The following is a 19756-nucleotide window of genomic DNA, read 5'->3' on the forward strand; positions in this document are numbered from 1 at the left end:
TAGCTCTGCTGCGACCTTTCAGTGTGACCTGGTCCGGGTTACTCACCTTTGCTCAGCTTCAGTTTCCACATCAGTAAGTGAGGACAATCATCATGCAGGGTTGTTAGGAGGACTAAGTGAGCAATCCTTGGAGGATTTCATTAGATAGAACTTCGCGGTGTCGGCGAGGCTGCGGCCGCCGGAAGTCCCGCCTGTCGCGTAGTCACCGCCGCCCCTGCTGCTGCGGTGGTTGTGGTTGGTGCTCTGAGCTGCCTGCCCGCCTGCGGGGAAGCAGATGTTTAGGGAGGACCACGCGCTGGCGCACAGGTGCGTGGAATCCGCGGAGATCCGAGCGAAACATCCCCACTGGGGTCCGGTGATCGTGGGCAAAGTCTCAGGCTCCCAGCGGGTGGACATTGACAAACGGAAGGATCTGGTTCCATCTGACCTCTCTGTGGCTCGGTCCACGCGGATCGTCAGGACCCGGGTCCAGCTCCCTTCCGAAAAGGCAGTCTTCCCGGTGGATAAGACAGTCCCGCAGGCCAGCCTAACCGTGGGCAGCTTGACGAGAAGGAAAAGATGAAGGTGGGCTCTGGGGTGTGCCCTCACACGGTGGGGAGAACACGTTTGGCTCCTGAGGGCCAGCGCTGGGCCAGGTGCGCCGCACCTGCTTGTGTGTCTTGTCAATAGCCGGCCGTTTTCCGTTATGACACCAGAACCTCTTCACATAGACCTGTTAGTGCACTTGTAACTGGACTGACTTCTTAATATATTGGAAGGTTTTTGTTTCCTTAAGCTAGTAAGTGATCATACAGAGTTTTATTTTCAGTTTTTCTTTTTGTGCACTGACCTCATGGCTATGCTCTCTTGGAGAACTTGTTCCTCTGGGAATCATTTAATGACGATATTTCCATATTGAAGTGAGGTAGGTGGGGTATTAAAGTGACAGGGAGGGAGATGATGCATTTTATTCTGGACTATATTTGAAGTGTTAGATGGCTAAGTATTAAAAGCATTCAAATTAAATCCTTAGCATTCAGAACACTTGCTTTACTAGATTGGCCAACTGCCAATCATGTTGGACTGAGCTAATGTGTACCTCTTTCTGAAACTATTAAGATAAATAATTAACAATAAAACTTTCTGTTATAAAGGCAAAAAAAACAAAACCCAACAACAACTTGGTGTCTGGTACATAGTGACGTCTCAATAAAGGTTAGCTCTCATTATTACTCTAGTCAGCATTTTTGGACAAAACCCCTACTAACAGCCAAGGTCAAATTTTCCCTTCCCTCCCATCTCAAGTTCTGCCAGCTGGGCCCTGCTTCAGGCTGCACACAATGACCCTTGGACATTTTGGCCAAAGGTAAGACTTAAGAATGAACTGAAGTTCAGCTTTAGCCTGGGAAGTTGTACTTTATCTGCTCCTCAGCTTCAGTTACAGCCTTTATAAGGTCTAACAGTTGAATGCCTACTTCAGCGTGCTTTCTGGCATCCACAACTTGTATTCAATGACCATGTAATTACATAGCTATGGTCATACCTAATTAGTATGGCATCCTGATTTATGATTAATGATTGAATATTCTCCTTCAAATAAACAATTTAGATATAATGTGGGAGTGAAAATTTTCCTACCTCTAACTGCTGTTACAATAAAAGCCTAACGAGGCAGGCCATCGAGGCTATCTGGTTCCTTTAGCCAGGCAGTCCCTTAGCCCTCTCTTTCACAGCAAACGTTGTATCCAAATAATCCATTCATCCATTGCTCAGGGTCTGCTGGTCAGCCCCCGCACATGCTTTATATGTTGAATTCTACCGATCAGTTTAAGTGTGAATGTGCTTTTAGAATGCAAATATTTCTTACATGATACTTGCTATAAAGATCCTCCTTCTACTGCAGGGAAGATGATAAAATTGGTGTACATGCAATTAAAGAGGATATGCAAATGGAAATTCAGAAGCTATATTTTTATCTTGAGAGCCAGTTACATTGCTCCATTTCTAGAACCAAGGTTTACAGACAGTAAGTGAATGCAAAAGACATTAGATAAAAAATGAATAAGGGCATCCTGGCTGGGTGGCTCAGTTGGTTGGAGCATCGACCCATGCACCAAAAGGTTGCGGGTTTGATTCCTAATTAGGGTGCGTGCGGGAGGCAACCAATCAATGTTTCTTTCTCACATCGATGTTTCTTTTCCTCTGTCATCCTCTCAAATGAATGAATAAATAAATACATACATACATACATACATACAAACCTGCCTGGTCAGTGTGGCTCAGTGATTGACCCAGGAGGTCACTGGTTCGATTCCCTGTCAGGACACATGCCAAGTTTCAGGCACAATCCCCAGTAGGGGTAGTGCAGGAGGCAGCCAATCAATGTTTCTCTCATCAATATTTCTATCTAGCTCTCTCCCTTCCTCTCTAAAAATCAATTTAAAAAAATCAATAAAGACATTTTAAAATAAACAAGGGCAACATATCATAGTGCTGTTGTTTTTTATAAAAACACTAGATTTCCGGTGCACAAATTCATGCATGTGTAGGGTCCAGCCGGCCTGCCCCCTGGTCAAACTCCTGGTCAAGGGGACAATTTGCATATTAGCTTTTTATTATATAGGATCATTCAATAGTGCATGAAGTTTCGGTTTGTCAGAATACTTTAATGAAATTTGATCATCACCAGTGACCCCCAAAACTTCAAATCCAGGAGTTAAAGAGGAAATGCTTTTAACAGTTGCTCATAATCTTAGTAATTTGATAGTAACTGTATCATGAGCTGCTCTCTGCTCTATTTAATATCTCTTCACTGCCTGGTAGAAATTAATGATTCTGAACTACATTAAAAATTTTAAATACAACTGATGTAATACAATTATAATTTTTTAATAAAATTTATTCCTGTACTTTAGAAGCTTATATCCTATGATGGTAATCTTCAGTGTAGGCCTTGGTTAAATATTAATTTCAAGTCTCAACCATTGATGATTTGGTCAATATGCACACTATGGATGTGACTCGGCCATACACCACATTAAGACATGGCAATCGCTGGTGTGGGTGGTGGTGTGCCTAGAGGAGAGGCCAGCCCAGGTGGCCCTAGTGGGGTTTGACTAGAGGGGCAGGGGAGTCACCTGCAGTGGCTACGCCCATTGCCCACCCACCTGCCATGTCTGCACACCTGGAAGGCTGGGCTGGGTAGTGCCACCGCTGCCCACACCCAGCCAGGGTGTTAGCAAAACATGGTGGATCAGTTGGCAAACCGTGAAGTAAATACTAGATGTATAAATATAGTAGAAAACTGTTTTGTAGCAGCTGGTCAAACCTTAACTATACCTGGAGGGGTTCTTATTGGAGGAGTATTGACTAAGTTGTGCAGAAAAAGCCAAAGCAAGGCAGTTTTTTTCTTTCTTTTACATTTTTATTGATCTCAGAGAGGAAGTGAGAGGGAGAGAGAGGTAGAAACATCAATGATGAGAAAAAATCATCAATTGGCTGCCTCCTGCACACCTCCACTGGGGATCGAGCCTGGAACCCGGGCATGTGCCCTTGACCAGAATCTAACCCGAGACCCCTCAGTCCACAGGCCAACACTCTATCCACCAAGCCAAACCGGCCAGGGCAGCAGTTTTTCTTGTTTAATGATATTCTTGTATATGGCAATATCATCATCCAGTAGAAAAAAATGTAACGTATTATTCCCCTGGAAAATGTCACTATTGATTCCATCAAAGGTGAGGGAGACTTGAAGAATGGATGGCTTCTCGAGACACCAACTAAATCATCTGCAGTTTATGCTGCCACTGCCACTGAGAAATCAGAATGGATGAATCACATAAATAAATGTTACGATTTATTCTCCAAAAGTGGAAAGACACCCAGTTATGGACATGCTGTGTCTGGGTTCCTGACTTTGAGGCAACTGTTGCAGAAAACAAAACTCACACCTTTGTCGTCACCGTTGCTACAGATGTGGTTTTGTTGTCAGTGGGCCCTGCTCTGAAAAGAGATTTTTTCTTCCCAGTCAGTCCTCTAAGCCTATGTGGAGTTGTAACTTCTGCTATGGCCTACTTTCTCCTGGGGACATGGCCACATGCCAGCCTGCTAGATCGGACTCCTACAGCCAGTCATTGAAGTCACCTTTAAATGATGTATCTGATGATGATGATGATAGCAGTGACTAAGGACATATTTTGAAATATTAAATTGGTTATGACCATCTGAGAAATTAGATTGGGGGGTGAGGGTGAGTGTAAAATTCTGAGCTCTTGCTTAATTTTGCTCTAGCCATGAATTTACCTGAGAAACTTTTAACCTGTGTCTCAATATATTCTAGAGAAAGTAGGACCTATTGTCATTTCCCTCAACCCCACCACTCCCACCTCCCCGCAACTCCCCACTCTTCCACAGGGATGGCCTGCCCCTAATAAACATAGCAGATAAATTTTTGGTTTCTTATTCTTGTTTTGGATTATTTTCTTAGAAATTTGAGGAAAAGTGTTTATTTAACAGATCATGTTCTACATTGTTGTTTATCATATGTTCTAAGGAAAACTTAAATCAACAAATAATGGGAAAACTTAAAGCAACGAATAATGGAAAAAGGAATATAATGTGGTTAATAATATTAGCTTTTTTTCTTAACTATTTTAATGTTTAAGACACAGTAACAAAAATACATGATTTGGAAACACTTTGGCTTTTTCAAGTGGTGCTTTATCATAATAGCACTGTTACATAAAATAAGCCCCTACTTTCTCTCTTTTAAGTTTGTTTTAAAAATACACTGGTCGCCCGGCTGGCATGGCTCAGTGGTTGAGCGACGACCTATGAACTGGGAGGTAATGGTTCGATTCCTGGACAGGGCACATGCCCAAGTTGCACACATGCTCAACCCCCAGATCAAATGTTTTTCTCTCTCTCTTTTTCTTTTCTGAAATCAATCAATATATCTAAAAAAATACACTGGCATTCTTTGAGGTGATGAGTGTTTATGAATGGGTATTAGAAAACTTATCATCTGACAGCTATAAATAACTAAATTTAGAGGTTCTTCATTCTTTGTGAATATTTTCCCATAATAGTTATAATTATACTTTTGTTTTATAGGTATCAAATTATAATTGTCAAATATAAATTTTAAATTGTCATTCTTAGAAATCTGGTTTGAAATTTATCCAACATAGAATTGTCATATTGCATTAGATTCTATTTTCAGCAAGACATTTGTAGGTATAAATTCATTTGCTTTAACGTTATTTCTAGACTGAAAAATCTCATAAAACCCTTGAAACAGATTAAAATGCTATGATAGAGCACAGATCTACTTAGGCTAAGATTTGGAAGAAATAATATGTAAGAATGGTCGACAGACCAGTTAAGTTTGACTAGACTTCTATGGAAGTATTATCTATTCTACTGTAAAACTATCTTGAATTTAGAAATATAGTGCCACACTTTATAGTTTTAAGTCCCAAACAATATTTGTAGTTTTGTAAAACAATTGCATGTTTAATCTGTTTCTGGAATCATTTTGCAATGTATGGAACTAGAGTAGCAATTGATCTAAATTGTAAACGTTACAGTCAATCTAGATTGCTTTTGAGAAGTGGTACTTTTCACTCTGCTTAGAGGCAGCCATTAGGTTGACAGTATATTTATCATATACAATTTGATGCATTTTGCACTGCTCTCTCCATTTGTATGCTGCAAATAACTAGTCTTTCAAATATGAAAAATCAGTCTAAAGATTGTTTTAAGTTCTATTTTTTTTAAACCTTTCAACCTGGATATATTGCATATGTTATGAGGTTTGAGTCAACAACTTGTGATAAAGAAATCTTTGGTTTGGTTAAGGCACTAACTTTACTGTTTAATTGTGAAAGCATTTGAGACATGTAGCTCTCCCTGTAGGAAATGTGAAAGGCACAATAAGTTTGTTTTAATATCAAATGGACTTTTGTTTCCAAGCAATATCTCATATAATCAACATACCTGCAAAGGACCAGGAAACCTGAGAAGTGCTAATGGAGACTTACTGGTACATAGGAGCCTACCAGATTCAGGAACCAAGAGGAATCTTCTTCAAGAAAATTTGCATTGTCAACCTGTTGACATTTTTTAACAATAAAAAATACATTACAATTTAAAAAATAGACATGGCAATCACCATGGCATCTTCAATACAGCTCCATCTCTATGTCACCCATTTTCCAGGTTTGTGGACCTCGTGTAAGAGACTGGCCAGAATGCTCCTGCACCAAGCACTTGTCCATCCATCCCACCCCGGAAATTGAGAAAGCTAGTAAGGTAAGGGTCAAAGTGAGTGCACTGAATCAGAAATGAGAAATGGCCCTCTATGGCTAGATTCCTGACTTCAGATTGCTAATTTATCCTATTTTGTTATTTTCTGGTCAGAATGACAGGCTGAAAACTTTTCTTGGAAATGAAACATTCCAGAGTTAGGCATGCTTGATCTCGAACGTTAATGATAGCAATGTGTAAGGAAAGTTTGGTTCAGACAAGAATGAAAGTTTAATATACTTAATGCAACTTTCCACTCTGAAAATAAAACCAAAGTAGAGTCAATATATATTACTTAATTTTCCTTTCAATTCAATAGGATCAAATAACTAAACAAACACTTTTTGCCAATTAAAACATTTAAAATTTCAAACAAATTCTTTCCCCAAGGACAAATATCATGGCAATCTTTAGAATTTTGAGGACGTATTGTCTATTTGGAAATTCAGGCCAAGGCCATCAAATGAAACCATGGTGCATGCTCAAGTGGCTAAAAATAAATGAAGGACAGATGTAAGAAGTTACACTACTTCAAGGATTATTCATTCTCAAAAGTCTCTCCGAATGACTCAGCTAAAATCTTCCAACTGGTAAGTCATTATAATAGAAGGGTGGGCATGTTTATATGCAAATTAACTAGATTACAGTTCACTACCTTATAGGACATGGGCTTAGTTTAGAAGGCCTGATGATGTATAATAGACTTTACCCATTCTCAGATTAATGCCACAGCCTATCAGTAAATTCAGTTCGTTTCCTTCTTTATAACCGACCTCCCTACCTTAGACTGGATTTGTTAACTTTGAATTTATAAGCAAAGAACAAAGGAAGAAGACAAGCAGACCAGAAAAAGAAAAGAGCTAGTTTTGTGACTGAAACACGAAGTAGTAAACTTCTACTTCTCATATGTGCCAAGTTTGTTCTTGCCTTCTGGGCCTTTATGTTCAGTGTTCACTCTGCCCCATTTCTGGTTCCTTCTCATCCTCCATGTATCAGCCCAAATGCTTCTTTTACAGAGGCCTTCCCCGATGACTTTCTAGTGTCCCAAACAACTCCCTCCCCCACTCCTCAGCCCACCACCCTGTCTTTCCCTCTCATTATCACGTTTTCTCCCCTACTACCTACCATCATTACAATGCAAACTCTACTATAAAAGGGGAACTTCTCTACTTTGATCACCATTATATCCAGGCATCTTAACATATTTGCTAAAGACTGGTAGAGAGGTGGCAGAAAGTGATTAGGAAAGTACAAATGACCAACAGGACGATCCAGATTGGGAAGTCCTGGGAAGCACCTGTGCCAAGCTCTATGATTACCTCTGGAAAATAGAAGGCAGGAAAAATCTATAATAATAAAAGCGTAATATTCTAATTAGACCAGACAGCCGAACAACCTTCCGGACGAAGCGGGGGCTGCAAGGGCTGCGCCCCTTGCACAAATTTCGTGCATCAGGCCTCTAGTTAAGAGATAAGTTGGACAAAAGAAAGGGAGGGGAAAAAGAAATAAGAGCCTAAAGGAAAAGAAAGGAAGCTCTCTCCTCTGAATTCCGAGGCACTGTTTTACTTGCTAGGGAAAGACAAATATACTGCTGGCTTACACTAAATGGATCCCATCCAGCTGATACTGGCTCAATTGCAGCAGATTCTCACAACTATCACCACAGCACTATGTCAAGTATAACCCGTAAAGGCAGGCTCTGACTTTTTTCTGGACTCAACCTTCTCTTACCTCTAAGGTCCCAGCAGTCTTTTTTCCTGAATAAATACCAGAACTCCAGGCCTATGGCAATGAACTTTGGAAAATTTTCCATCCTTTTTGGGTTAGAAATTGCAACATTATCACAACACAATAATCAGCTGACTAAAATATAATTTAAAGAGCACAAAGTTCACTCTAAGCCCCTGAAGGCCGGGTAAGATTTTGCACATCTTTTTGTTCCTCACAGTACAGGCATATGCTCCAAACTGATTGACCCAGTACTGTGTCCAGAGATCAAGGTAAGGATTACAGTAAATAAAGATAAAATAAATTAATGACAGATAGGGCAGCAATTTCTTCTCAGGGAACTATCTTAATTACATTTAAAATCTATGATATAGATTTCTATTTCCTCTGTATGTTTAATAACAAAAACACCACTTTACCTAGATTCCATAGCATTTTGTAAAATGGGAAAACTTTCTATAAAATGAAGTGTAGGGTGGCAGGAATGATAATGTTAGATTAACATTAAAATATAAAGAGCTTTTACAAATTAATTTTAGAATTTAATTGAAAGACAAAGTTCAGTATTAATTACACCACTTTAGGAGGAAAAAAGGGGGGGGAGTCTTTTCCTTTATTGAAAATTATGTATACCAGGTTATTAATACAAAAGGCAAGGAAAATCTTACAACTTTTTGCCTTAGTTGTTTTATTAGAGAACATAAAGTTTTCCAAATAACATCTCTGAGAAATGAGGCTTAAATTGATATAGCCTCCTACATATAGTATCTAAATACACAACAGTATCTTTCTAAATCAGCTCTATCATTTATAAGATACCTATTTAATAGTATACATTTAGAATAAAGGAATTAGAATCTTGGTGTAATTTCAATCTACTCTGAAGTACATATATTTAAATTGAACATCTTTCATTCTTTAATAGGTATATATCCTTTTCATATTAATGCTGTTCTTAACTTAGATTTGGAAATAAATGTCCTGTACCTCTAAAAGTCCACTAAAATTCAATTATCAAAGCACTTGTAACAGTTATGTTATTAGTATATTTTAAAAGTCATATCACTATACTCAAGATTATATGGGGTTGATTTCAGTCCTAACTACATGTACTAAATTATTTTATATATGAAATAAGTGTTTGGTATTTTAAAAGAAAACCTTTAAAACACTCCAATTGAAAATAATAAAAAAGAATGAAATGAGCAGTTTCATTAAAGAAATAAAAACAAAAAAACCTACAAAATATATATATTTACGTATTTAATATATAAAAATAAACCTAAAAAACAAATCTATAAAAGGATATTCTACCTCACAATAAGCAAAGCTATACAAATTTTTAAAAGATTTATGCTTCACTTTTTGAAGAGGCAAGGATGCATTGGCAACAGTGGAGGAATTAAAATAGACAATTGCAGAGGTAACCTTATTGGAGGGAAATCTAATAATATATATCAAAGTTTAAAATGTATACATCCTTCCGCTAAGTAATCTAAATTTTTGAGAAATTATGCTAAGGATATAATAGGGCAAGTTCATCAAGATACAGATACAAGATATTTGTAATAATGAAAAACAAGAAATGGCCTAAATATCCATCCAAATGAAAATTTTAAAATAGCTATGGTATATATGGAGGCATTAAAAAAACATATCAAAGACCTTTTCCACTATTGAGTGAAACAAGCAGATTACAGCCAAGCTACATGGTATGATCACATTATAGTAGAGAAAGCAACAAAAACAGTATGTTCTAGTGTAAGTTTAGAAGAAAATAAGAAAAGTTAACCTAAGATATTTAAAATAGTAGTTGTCAATTTAACTTCAATTTTCCAAGTTACTTTTGCCTTTTTTTTTTTGTTATTAATCCTCACCCAAGGATACTTTTCTATTGATTTTTAGAGAGTGGAAGGGAGGGGGAGAGAGAGAGAGAGAGAGAGAGAGAGAGAGAGAGAGAGAGAGAGAGAGAGAAATCAATGTGAGAGACACACATTGATTGGTTGCCTCCTGCACTGGGGCCAGGGATCGAGCCTGCAACCAAGGTATGTTCGGTCCCTTGACTGTAATCGAACCCAAGGCCCTTCAGTCCACGGGCCAACACTATCCACTGAGCCAAACTGGCTAGGGTTCTTTCGCACTGCCCGCGCCCCCCCCCCCACCTTTTTTTTTTTTAAGTAGAATGACTATCTGTAAAGAATAAACAATACACCAGCCAGGCAGTCAGTCAGTTGGTATTTGAGAAAAAAACTGGGACTAGACAAACTTCACATGACGAAAAGTTATCTTTTCTTGGCCTGAACAGGGATAAATAATGTCTCATTTACATCCATATGCCTTTCCACATATTACCCCAATCAAAGTGCACATATCAAATGCCTACTTTACCTTGCAGGATATCATTATTGATAAATTACCACTCTAGGATCCTGATATTTCAAAACAAACAACATTTAATCTTAGTTTCAACTGTTCACTGTGTAATCAGGCTATTTCAAGTCTAAAACTACTTCATTTAAATATTTCTTCTCTTTTAAAAAATCCTCACAAAACTACTGAGAAATTTTAATAGATAGCAACAACTATTCCCTGCTTTAAATATAGACTGGAGAAATCACATACAAAATCCTATATAATAAAAGCCTAATATGCTAAGTGTCAGGTTGGCCATTCAACCAATCAAAGCGTAATATGGTAATGATATGCTAAAGCCACTCAACCGCTTGCTATGACGTGCACTGACCACCAGGGGGCAGACGCTCCAACTGGTAGGTTAGCTTTCTGCTGGGGTCTGGCCTATCAGGACTGAGCAAGACGGGCCAGACACACCCTGGAGCCCTACTACAGTCCCTCCCTAGCCCCAATCGTGCACTGGTGGGGTCCCTCGGCCTGGCCTGTGCCCTCTCGCAATCCGGGCTGAGGGACCTCCCCCCCTAAGTGCACGAATTTCATGCACCAGGCCTCTAATAGTAGCATTATAATCTTGTGGCATCTCAATTTCATTTCACTCTATGTATCTGAACAAAGAAAAAGATAACTGAGGACACAGCAACTTTCTTTATCTTAACACAAGGTACCAGTGTATACATAACAAACTGTGAACAACAGAGGCTCTGATACCAGAAACACAGTCTTTACAATGCCAATCAAAGAGCAAAACATCTGGTTAGCTTTTAAACGAAATGGGCTGCTCTGCCCTCCATGTCAACCACCAAGCAACAGGCCCTTGATGTCTTTCCCATTCATTACTGATGTAGTTCTCAACATTTTCACTAGTTCCACGATCATTCCTTCTCCCCTCCCCCATCCTTTCAAGTAACTCTGTCCATCTATCTGGTCACAGATACAATTAGCAAGCTGATGTCACACAAGTTTCCTTTTAGTTCTGAATTTTAAAAAATGTTATGTAATTTTATTTTCTAATTTTAATATTTTTCCAGTGGAATGTTTTTCAAAACATTTAAACAAACCTTGTAATAGCTGACCTAGTGTCAAATGCTATATTTAGACATTTCTAAACTAAACTAAAGCTTATTTTAAACTAATACTTTCATATTATTGAATAAATTGCTAAGGATCCCAAATTAAAGAAATCATTAAAAATGTGATACAGTCTAGTGTTTATTTTATGTTATGGCAGGTACACTTGATTTTCAAAAATTTAAAACATATAAAAAGTGGTTAGGGACTAACATTTGTATCAACAATCGATAGTGTTTAAGATTATTTATTATACAGCAGGGTACAATGGTAGTGCTAATGCCAATAGGGCACCATGGAAGTTAGTCTAAAAATTATCACTAGGCTTTATACAAGCAACAACATGTGTTGCTGTTTTAGAATTTCAGGACATAGTCTGCTTCTAATGCTAAGCAGTCCTTTAACATTTTTAATGTTATACAGTGTTATAGTATTTAGTTTGGCAAATGTTTCAAAATAAAGTAGAAATGTATTCATAACATCACAGAAATGCACATCCAGTTTTGTTTTCAATAAGAACCATAGGTACAGATCAGAACTCTTCCCTATATGAAATAATTTACACACAGATGAATGCTATATCACTATCTAAAATAATCACTAAATACAATTCTTTTTCAGAAATAAACAAGCAAAGGTTTTTTTCATTATCAAATATCAAAAACATAGAGATAATGTATATTTTTCAAACAAATGATACTCTAAAATTATAGGAATAATTTCTGTGAATTCAGTGAATGTGCAACCAAAATCAACCAAGTATATTGTAGTACAACTATATTAAGAAACCAATGATCAGAAAATACAACCATATGAAAAAAATTTATAATCCACAAAACTGTTTTTCAGGCCTTAAGGTAAAATAGCTCCACAGTTTACAGGTAAAACCCAGGCAACAAAAATGCGTGCTTGTCTTCAATAAGTAGATATTTTATGCAGAAGATGTAACACTTTGCTTGTAGACAGCATGGTATGCATTTCTCAGCAAGACATAAGGAAAACAAGATTCCAAAAGATCCATTGTCAGGAATGGGGATTCCTGCACAATCTGAAAAATTCCAAAATGCATTAGAATTCTAATTATTTATTAAGCGAACATTTACTGACAACTAATAACCATAATTTTACATTGTTACATTGTTCTTACTAGAAATAGACACAACTTATTTTCTCTTTACTTTAAAAACTGAAAGGTAAATGTGACACAGTGAATGCTCTCAGAAATCAGTTAACCAATGGGAACATACAAAGAATACCTTATAAGTAATGCTAATCTTTTATTTTCTTGTTTTCTGATATGATTACCATACTGTAAAATACAGGTGATTGTCATTCTTTTCAGCAATTTTAGAAAGTGTGCGGTTTGGGTGGAGTGAGCACCAGGAATCAAAAAAGCACCTCAGCTCTTACTGTTATTTAATCACTAAAAGCCAAGAAAAGACTATCAAGAATGACTGGAACTTCTTTATTGTCACTAAAAATTAAAATGAGACTTACCATATCTAGCAGTAAATAAACAGATTCTCTATTTCTTGTTGTTGTTTTGTCAGTCTCCTGGCCAATTTTCAGTAGACTGGAGGATGCAAGCTTAAAAGTTCACACACATTTTAAATAAATATTTTAAATAAAATGCTCATCAGTTACTTGTTTATTTTCAGTATGCTTGAACTTACAGCAAATTTCAATCACTCAGTTGCTTATATAATGAGCAATTAAATGACAAGATAAACGCAGATCTTTACATTCAAGCAATAATTTAGAGAGCTATCCTATATAATAAAAGGGTAATATGCAAATTGATCCTAACGGCAGAACAACCGGGAACAACCAGTCACTATGACATGCACTGACCACCAGGGGGCAGATGCTCAATGCAGGAGCTGCCCTCTGGAGCTCAGTGCACTCCCACAAGGGGAGCTCTGCTCAGCCATAAGCTGGGGAGCGGGCCTAAGCTGGCAGGTAGACATCCCCTGAGGGGTCCCAGACTGTGAGAGAGCGCAGGCCTGGCTGAAGGCGCCCCCCCACCCCCAGGAAAAAATTTTCGTGCACCGGGACCCTAGTTAAGGCATAAACAGATACAAAAATAAATGTAATTAAATATTCTTATTGGTCTTTAAAACTGATATTTTTCAGGAAAAAAAGTTTTTTTTTATCTTTCTTATATTTGTTTTAACTATATTTCTTAGTTCCCAAATAAGAAAATTTCACACCAAGTTTGCATTAATGGGACATTAGGACATTAAGTCTTGAATAAAAGAAATACAGGAAATGAAAAGAAAATTTAAATCTCAATAATGTTTTCTTTGAAACAGACATTATTTTCTCAAGTTAGTACTATAATTGCTTTAAATGTTTTAAAAATAAACTTTTCTAAAAAGCTAACAGGATTTATAAGTTGAAAAGAAACATTATTCTAGTGTTCATTATACCATGATGCATCTTTCCTTTAAGTAAAATACGGAAAAGCTACATTGATAAAGGAAAGAGAACTACACTAACATAGAAACTAAGCTATACTTCATCAGGCCAGAGTTAGCACAACTACCCTCTTTTGGAAGTAGTTTGTCACCATTAACAGTCTTTCTCCAAATAAATAAATATAAGTAAAATATATCCTTTTAGACAGAACATCTTTTCTTTGCCTCAATTTTCCTTTGTTTTGTTTTTCCCTTTTTAAACCCTAGACAAAATTCTAAGGTACTACAAACATCAGCTTAGAAAAAAGGTCATCCTGCAGAGCTCAAAAACTGGGAGACTTGCATGTCAAGGGGGAAAAATGCAAAACCAACTACTCCTTGATTTAATGCCCTTCCTTATCTGTTCCTCCTCCCTGCCCCCCAAATTAGTTAATTAATTAAGAGAATTTACTCTCTTACATCTCATAGTTATTTTAAATTTTCTTTATAAAATGTCCTAAGTTTTGCTACTGATAATACATACCGCCAGAAATTCTTTAAGACGATCTTCAATGCTTCCTTTGTGAATTGTAAACAAAGCTGCAGCAATCTGGTTGATGGCTTTGGCCAAGCAATGTATGTTGTTGCAATGCCCTGAGAAAGTGCAAATAGGGTTTGTGGTTTCTGTGTGACCCCCCAAATATCAAATAAGACATAAGAGCAGATCTTGAATGACTTCACAATCTACATAAATAGTGGCGTGATTAAAAACAAGGCTGGGGCATAATCTGCCTTGCTCTCCTTTCACTTTCATGAGGACTAGTACTTTTAAAAATAGCATAGCAAGTGAGCAACAAATGATTATGTCTGTATTAAACAAACAATTAAATCCCTAAAAGAAATCTTACATCAGTTTTATCAAGTCTTAGACACTTAAAAAAAGAAATGCTTAGCTGCTTTACAAACATTTTCTTATCCAATCCTTAGAATAATCCTAAAAGTTAGATACACCCTTCACCATCCATCCCTGCCACACATACATTCAAGCACCCATAAGCTCATATAAACACATTTCCTATATCAGAAAATTGGGATTTAGAAAAAGAAATACCAACTATTCAGGTTACAAAGCTAGTAAGTGGCAGAACTTAACCCACATTTTATTATAAAAAAATATTAATTACTTGAAAAGTATCTGACATATCAAAACTCTTAACTTTTCCATTGACAAAATAATTTTAGACCACAATTACCTTCTATAGCAGGGCTATACTGAGACATCACATTACTGGCCAGTGTTGGCAAAGAAACTGCCACAAAGACCATGAGGAGACAGGCAATTTTATATTCTTCTTCTGGACTTATGTTTTCTAAGGGAGAAAAATTAAAAATAAAACCAAGGTATTTCTTCTAGATTAGTTAAAGAGTTGATCATCTAAACCAGAAAAAGCAAATTTAAATTTTTATATAAGGTATTTTACTCTGCCTCTACAGAACTGACTACAGTTTTGTTACAAGAAATACAGAATGAATATAAATAATATATGTTACTACTGGCTATTATCAATTCCCCAGGCATATTTCAAAGACTGCTAATATTTTTAAATTGTAAGATTACAGGGCAAAAAATATAATTAGGATAATTGAAACCCAAAATTTCCTTATTGAAAACTGATGATAAAATTATTTACAAGAAAATTCTATTTACCACAGTTCAGAAAATTTATTATCTCATAAAATCCTTAGTATTTTTTTATCTAAAAGATATGAATGTAATTTGAAATGTACTATTTAAAAGGCATAAATGTGCAAAGTGGGCTGGATTTCCAACCTCTCCATCTTAGAAGACAGAAGGAACCCAGTCATACATGAAAATAACTAGCATTACCCAAGGCTTTTAAGATATAAGCCTTTCAAAAATATTTATTGTATTGTGAACCAAAATTGTGGATTATCTTGTACCTGGGAACTTCTAGTCATCCTACTATTCACCACCACATATAACAAAGAGTTGAACATAAGAAAAGAGCCAAAATATGTTTTTAAAATTTGGTTGATTATGAAAAATACCGCTGTAGCAAATTATGTAATAGTAGTAATTATCCATGTGACTATAATTAACATACTGCATGAATTACAAACATAAAGCAATATTAAATCAAAAAAGAACTGATGAACTGAGTCATACAGGCAAAGGACTAGGGGAGGGCATTTTAGTACCAGAAACAGATGAAATGTTATCTACTTTGTAGACAAATCTAGAAATATCTAGAGCATTCTGGGTACTACATTTCACAGGGCTGGCCTCAAAATCTTTTAAATGTTTAATATTACATAATAATACAAAGAATCTTTATGGTTAGTAGCTCCAGTCCTATTTTCAAAAGGACACCCTTTTTCTAGGTATCATCTCCATTAGCATACAAATAAATATGGGCATAAACCTTTATTTTCCCACCTCAAAAAAACTTTCTCTTGATTTTACTTCTGCCTCCAGTTACTATAATTTTCTTTGCTCTTTAAAGTAAAACTCTTTGAGAGTTTATCTCTAAATCCTTTTCTCCTATTCTCTCTTAAGCCCTTGCTAATCTGGGCTTTGCCCTGGAAATTCCATTGACACTGCATCACCCATTAATTCTACACAGCTGATCATTCCTTTTCCACTTTCCTGGAAGCTACTGTTTCCTGGTTTTTCTTATCCTTTACTGGTTCTTCCTTCTCAGTTTTTTGTTTGTTTTTAGTAGTTCCTCCTCTTTTCTCTGAGCTCTTAAAGTGGAGAGCATCCCAGGGCTCAGACTGCATCTACTCCACTAAATGGATTTAGTAATCTAATTCAGTTTTATGACTTACATAATCTAATCTGTATGATGACTATGCTGTAACTTAAGTTCCAGAATACAGAAATCTTTGTCTTTCTGTAATTTACCAAAAAAAAACAAAAGAAAAAAGCTTGACATATAGTAGGCATTTGAATAAACAGATTATATCACATCTATATCTGTGTTGCTCTGGTAATTTTAACTAAGACTACTACATATTTACTAACGCATTTTACCTGATTTTTGTGAAGAAAGAGCTACAACAAGGGCAGGATCAATCTCACAAGGCAATCCAGCAGCTGATGATAACTCATATACATTCATTGCAACCTGAAAAAGATATAAGAATTACAGAGTAAGAAATATTCTAACAAATTTCTGAGAAATCTCACTTCAGTAAGAAAAGATATATTGTTTAAATTAGAGTCTGCCTACAAGAACACTAGAGAATTTTGAAAACTTGCTTGAAGCAGGAGGTACAGCAAAACTAAGCTACATTGAGTAGATGATTTGGTACTTTGTGGTGTGTTGCTGCTGGTTACAACTTCCTACTGTTAGCCAAACAAAACTTGTATACTTTCTGTGGCAAATTCCAACAGAATCATTCTTAAGTTATTATTTTTCTTAGAAGCATGGATGTAAAATGTCAAGCCAAAAGAGATGAATAAATGAACAAAAGTGAATCAAAAGTACTGGACTTATGTTTATATCCATATTTATTGAGTGAAAAATTATAGTGGCCTCGTCATATCTATAATGTGATAAATTACTTACTATAACAGCTTTAGGGAATACTGATTTAAAATCTGATCAAGGAATCTCTAATGACTAAAGTAATTTTTTTGGTATCATATATGGACTCCAAATACTTAAGATATTCTGGCTGTTCCACACTTGTTAAAAACTACCTACATAATTGGTTACCTTTGATATTACAACAAAGAAGTATAAGGTATGAAGTAAAACATCTTAAAATAAATGGACATTTCCATGGATTAAGTTCTAGATAAACACACAGGATGTGATCCATTATTCACTCTACCCACAAAAATTAACTCAAAATTAACTATAAAATTCTTAGAAGAAAACATATGCATAAATCTTTATGACTTTGGGTTAGGCAATGGTTTTTTAGATAGAAGGAATAATAGAAAAAAATAGATAAACTGGATTTCATCAAAATTAAAAACTTTAGTTCTTCAGAGGACACTATGAAGAAAATGAAATAAACCCACAGAATAGAAAAGATTTGCAAATCATGTACCTATTAATGAACTTGTATCCAGAATGTAAAAAGAACACTTACACCTCAAAATTAAAGACAAACAACCAATTTGAAAAATGAGCAAAAGTATCTGAATAGACATTTCTCGAAAAAAGATATACAGTCAATAAGCACCTGAAAATACGTTCAACATATTTGCCACCAGAAAAATGCAAATCAAAACAATGAGATTTCACACACGTAGTGTGTGCCATTCCACACACACTAGAATGACTGTAATTAAGAAGACAGATAATAACAAGTACTGACGAGAATATAGAGAAAGTGAAACCACCATATACTGCTAGTGGAAATGCAAAATGATATAGCCACTTTAAAACCAATTTGGCAGTTTTCCAAAAGGATAAAAAACACAAAGTTTCCATATGACACAGCAATTCCACTCCTGGAATATTACCCAAGAGAAATGAAAGCATATGTCCATACAAACACTTGTTCATGAATCTTGTTAGTAGCATTATTTATAATAGCCTAAAAGTGAAAACAATCCAAATGCTAATCAATTTAATGAATGGATAAATAAAACTATGGTATACAGCCAGACAATGGAATATCATTTGTCAAGTACAAAAATGAAGTACTGTCCAGCTGCGGTGGCTCAGTTGTTGAGCAGCAACCTATGAACCAGGAGGTCACGGTTCGATTCCCAGTCAGGGCACATACTGAAAGTTTGCTGGAATTTAAATGCCATTATATCAGGTGCTAAGAGAATTGGATGGTTACACAGAATACTAATTAGTATTCTCATGACCTGCACACCAGTGTCTTCTCAAGGACTAATTCGTCTTTAATGTTTTCTTAACGTTTTTCTACAGTGTTTTCACTTAAAAAAGTAATTTTGGCCCAGCAGTGTGGTTTAGTGGTTGAGCGTCGACCTATGAACTAAGGAAGTCATGGTTTGATTCCTGGTCTGGGCACATGCCTGAGTTGCAGGCTTGATCCCCAGTGTGGGGCATGCAGGAAGCCGATCAATGATTGTCTCTCATCATTGATATTTCTCTCTCTCTCCCTCTCCCTTCCTCTCTGAAATCAACAGAAAATGTATTTTAAAAAAACACAAGGCAGGAAGAGGTGAGAATGCACACAGATCTGGTTATCTCATAGGAAGTGCATGGAGAAGAGAGGGGTAGAGTTAAGAATTGAGTGGGAGAAGGAAGGAACAAGCGCTAGATAAGCTTTAAATTTGAGAAAAGACTCAAGTGTCATACAAGAGTTTAGAGAACCTTTTTCAGTCAGTGTTTTTAAAAGATGTGAAACCGAAAACAACCATTCCAAGAAACATAAAAGCTTAAAAGGCACAGGTATGAGCTGACATGTTACTTACTAGATGTGTCATCCTAATAAATCAGCGGTTGGACTTCACCATCAATACATTTTCAAAACAAAAATTGTGAAATTCACTTAAGGCTACCAACCTCCTATCTTATATTTATTAAGAACAAGATATTTTAAAAATTAAAATTTATATAGATTAAATTCTATAATTATACAATTAAATTCTATAGATTAAATTCTATAATTCTACAATTAATATTCCAAGATTGTTTTAACATCAATTTTAAAAACTGACTGGATTTATCTACTTAAAACAAAACAACTCTTATTTTATTATCTCATCTTCCTCATTCAGCTCATGACCATGTATAAACAGCTATCAGTTTAAGGAAAAAAAGATCGATATTGACCCATTTTACATTGGTACAGATGATCAAGGAAGATTAACTTTCAAAATGCCTGCTTATTATTTTGGTGCTGAGCTTTCA

The 19756-nt window shown here is 36.1% G+C and overlaps 2 protein-coding genes and 1 pseudogene across 4 annotated transcripts in view; 2 read left to right on the top strand and 1 right to left on the bottom strand.

Moving 5' to 3' along the window:
* Window positions 1-262: 262 nt before the first annotated feature.
* On the top strand, window positions 263-6033 carry LOC129150724 (gamma-aminobutyric acid receptor-associated protein-like 2). Its single transcript, XM_054723238.1, has 2 exons — window positions 263-564; window positions 5953-6033. Exon 1 carries the CDS (start codon window positions 275-277, stop codon window positions 560-562), a length of 288 nt encoding a protein of 95 aa, XP_054579213.1. The 5' UTR covers window positions 263-274; the 3' UTR covers window positions 563-564; window positions 5953-6033.
* Window positions 3225-4215, top strand: LOC103283265 (pleckstrin homology domain-containing family F member 2-like; annotated as a pseudogene).
* Window positions 6034-11616: 5583 nt separating the features above from the next.
* NCKAP1 (NCK associated protein 1) overlaps window positions 11617-19756 on the bottom strand; it is a 94111-nt gene continuing 85971 nt past the window's right edge. For all 3 annotated transcript variants that reach the window (XM_054723236.1, XM_054723237.1, XM_054723235.1), the window contains 5 exons: window positions 16945-17038; window positions 15143-15259; window positions 14434-14543; window positions 12991-13080; window positions 11617-12541 (listed from right to left, as the gene is read on the bottom strand). In XM_054723236.1, the coding sequence (XP_054579211.1) occupies window positions 12425-12541; window positions 12991-13080; window positions 14434-14543; window positions 15143-15259; window positions 16945-17038 (528 nt within the window). In that variant the 3' untranslated portion in view covers window positions 11617-12424. The remainder of the gene's footprint in view (window positions 12542-12990; window positions 13081-14433; window positions 14544-15142; window positions 15260-16944; window positions 17039-19756) is intronic.

The sequence above is a fragment of the Eptesicus fuscus genome, chromosome 11, assembly GCF_027574615.1.
Source record: "Eptesicus fuscus isolate TK198812 chromosome 11, DD_ASM_mEF_20220401, whole genome shotgun sequence".
Classification (NCBI taxonomy): domain Eukaryota; kingdom Metazoa; phylum Chordata; class Mammalia; order Chiroptera; family Vespertilionidae; genus Eptesicus; species Eptesicus fuscus.

Bases quoted from the DNA above. Each gene is read 5' to 3' on its own strand.
- LOC129150724 (XM_054723238.1), top strand. From the start codon at position 275: ATGTTTAGGGAGGACCACGCGCTGGCGCACAGGTGCGTGGAATCCGCG.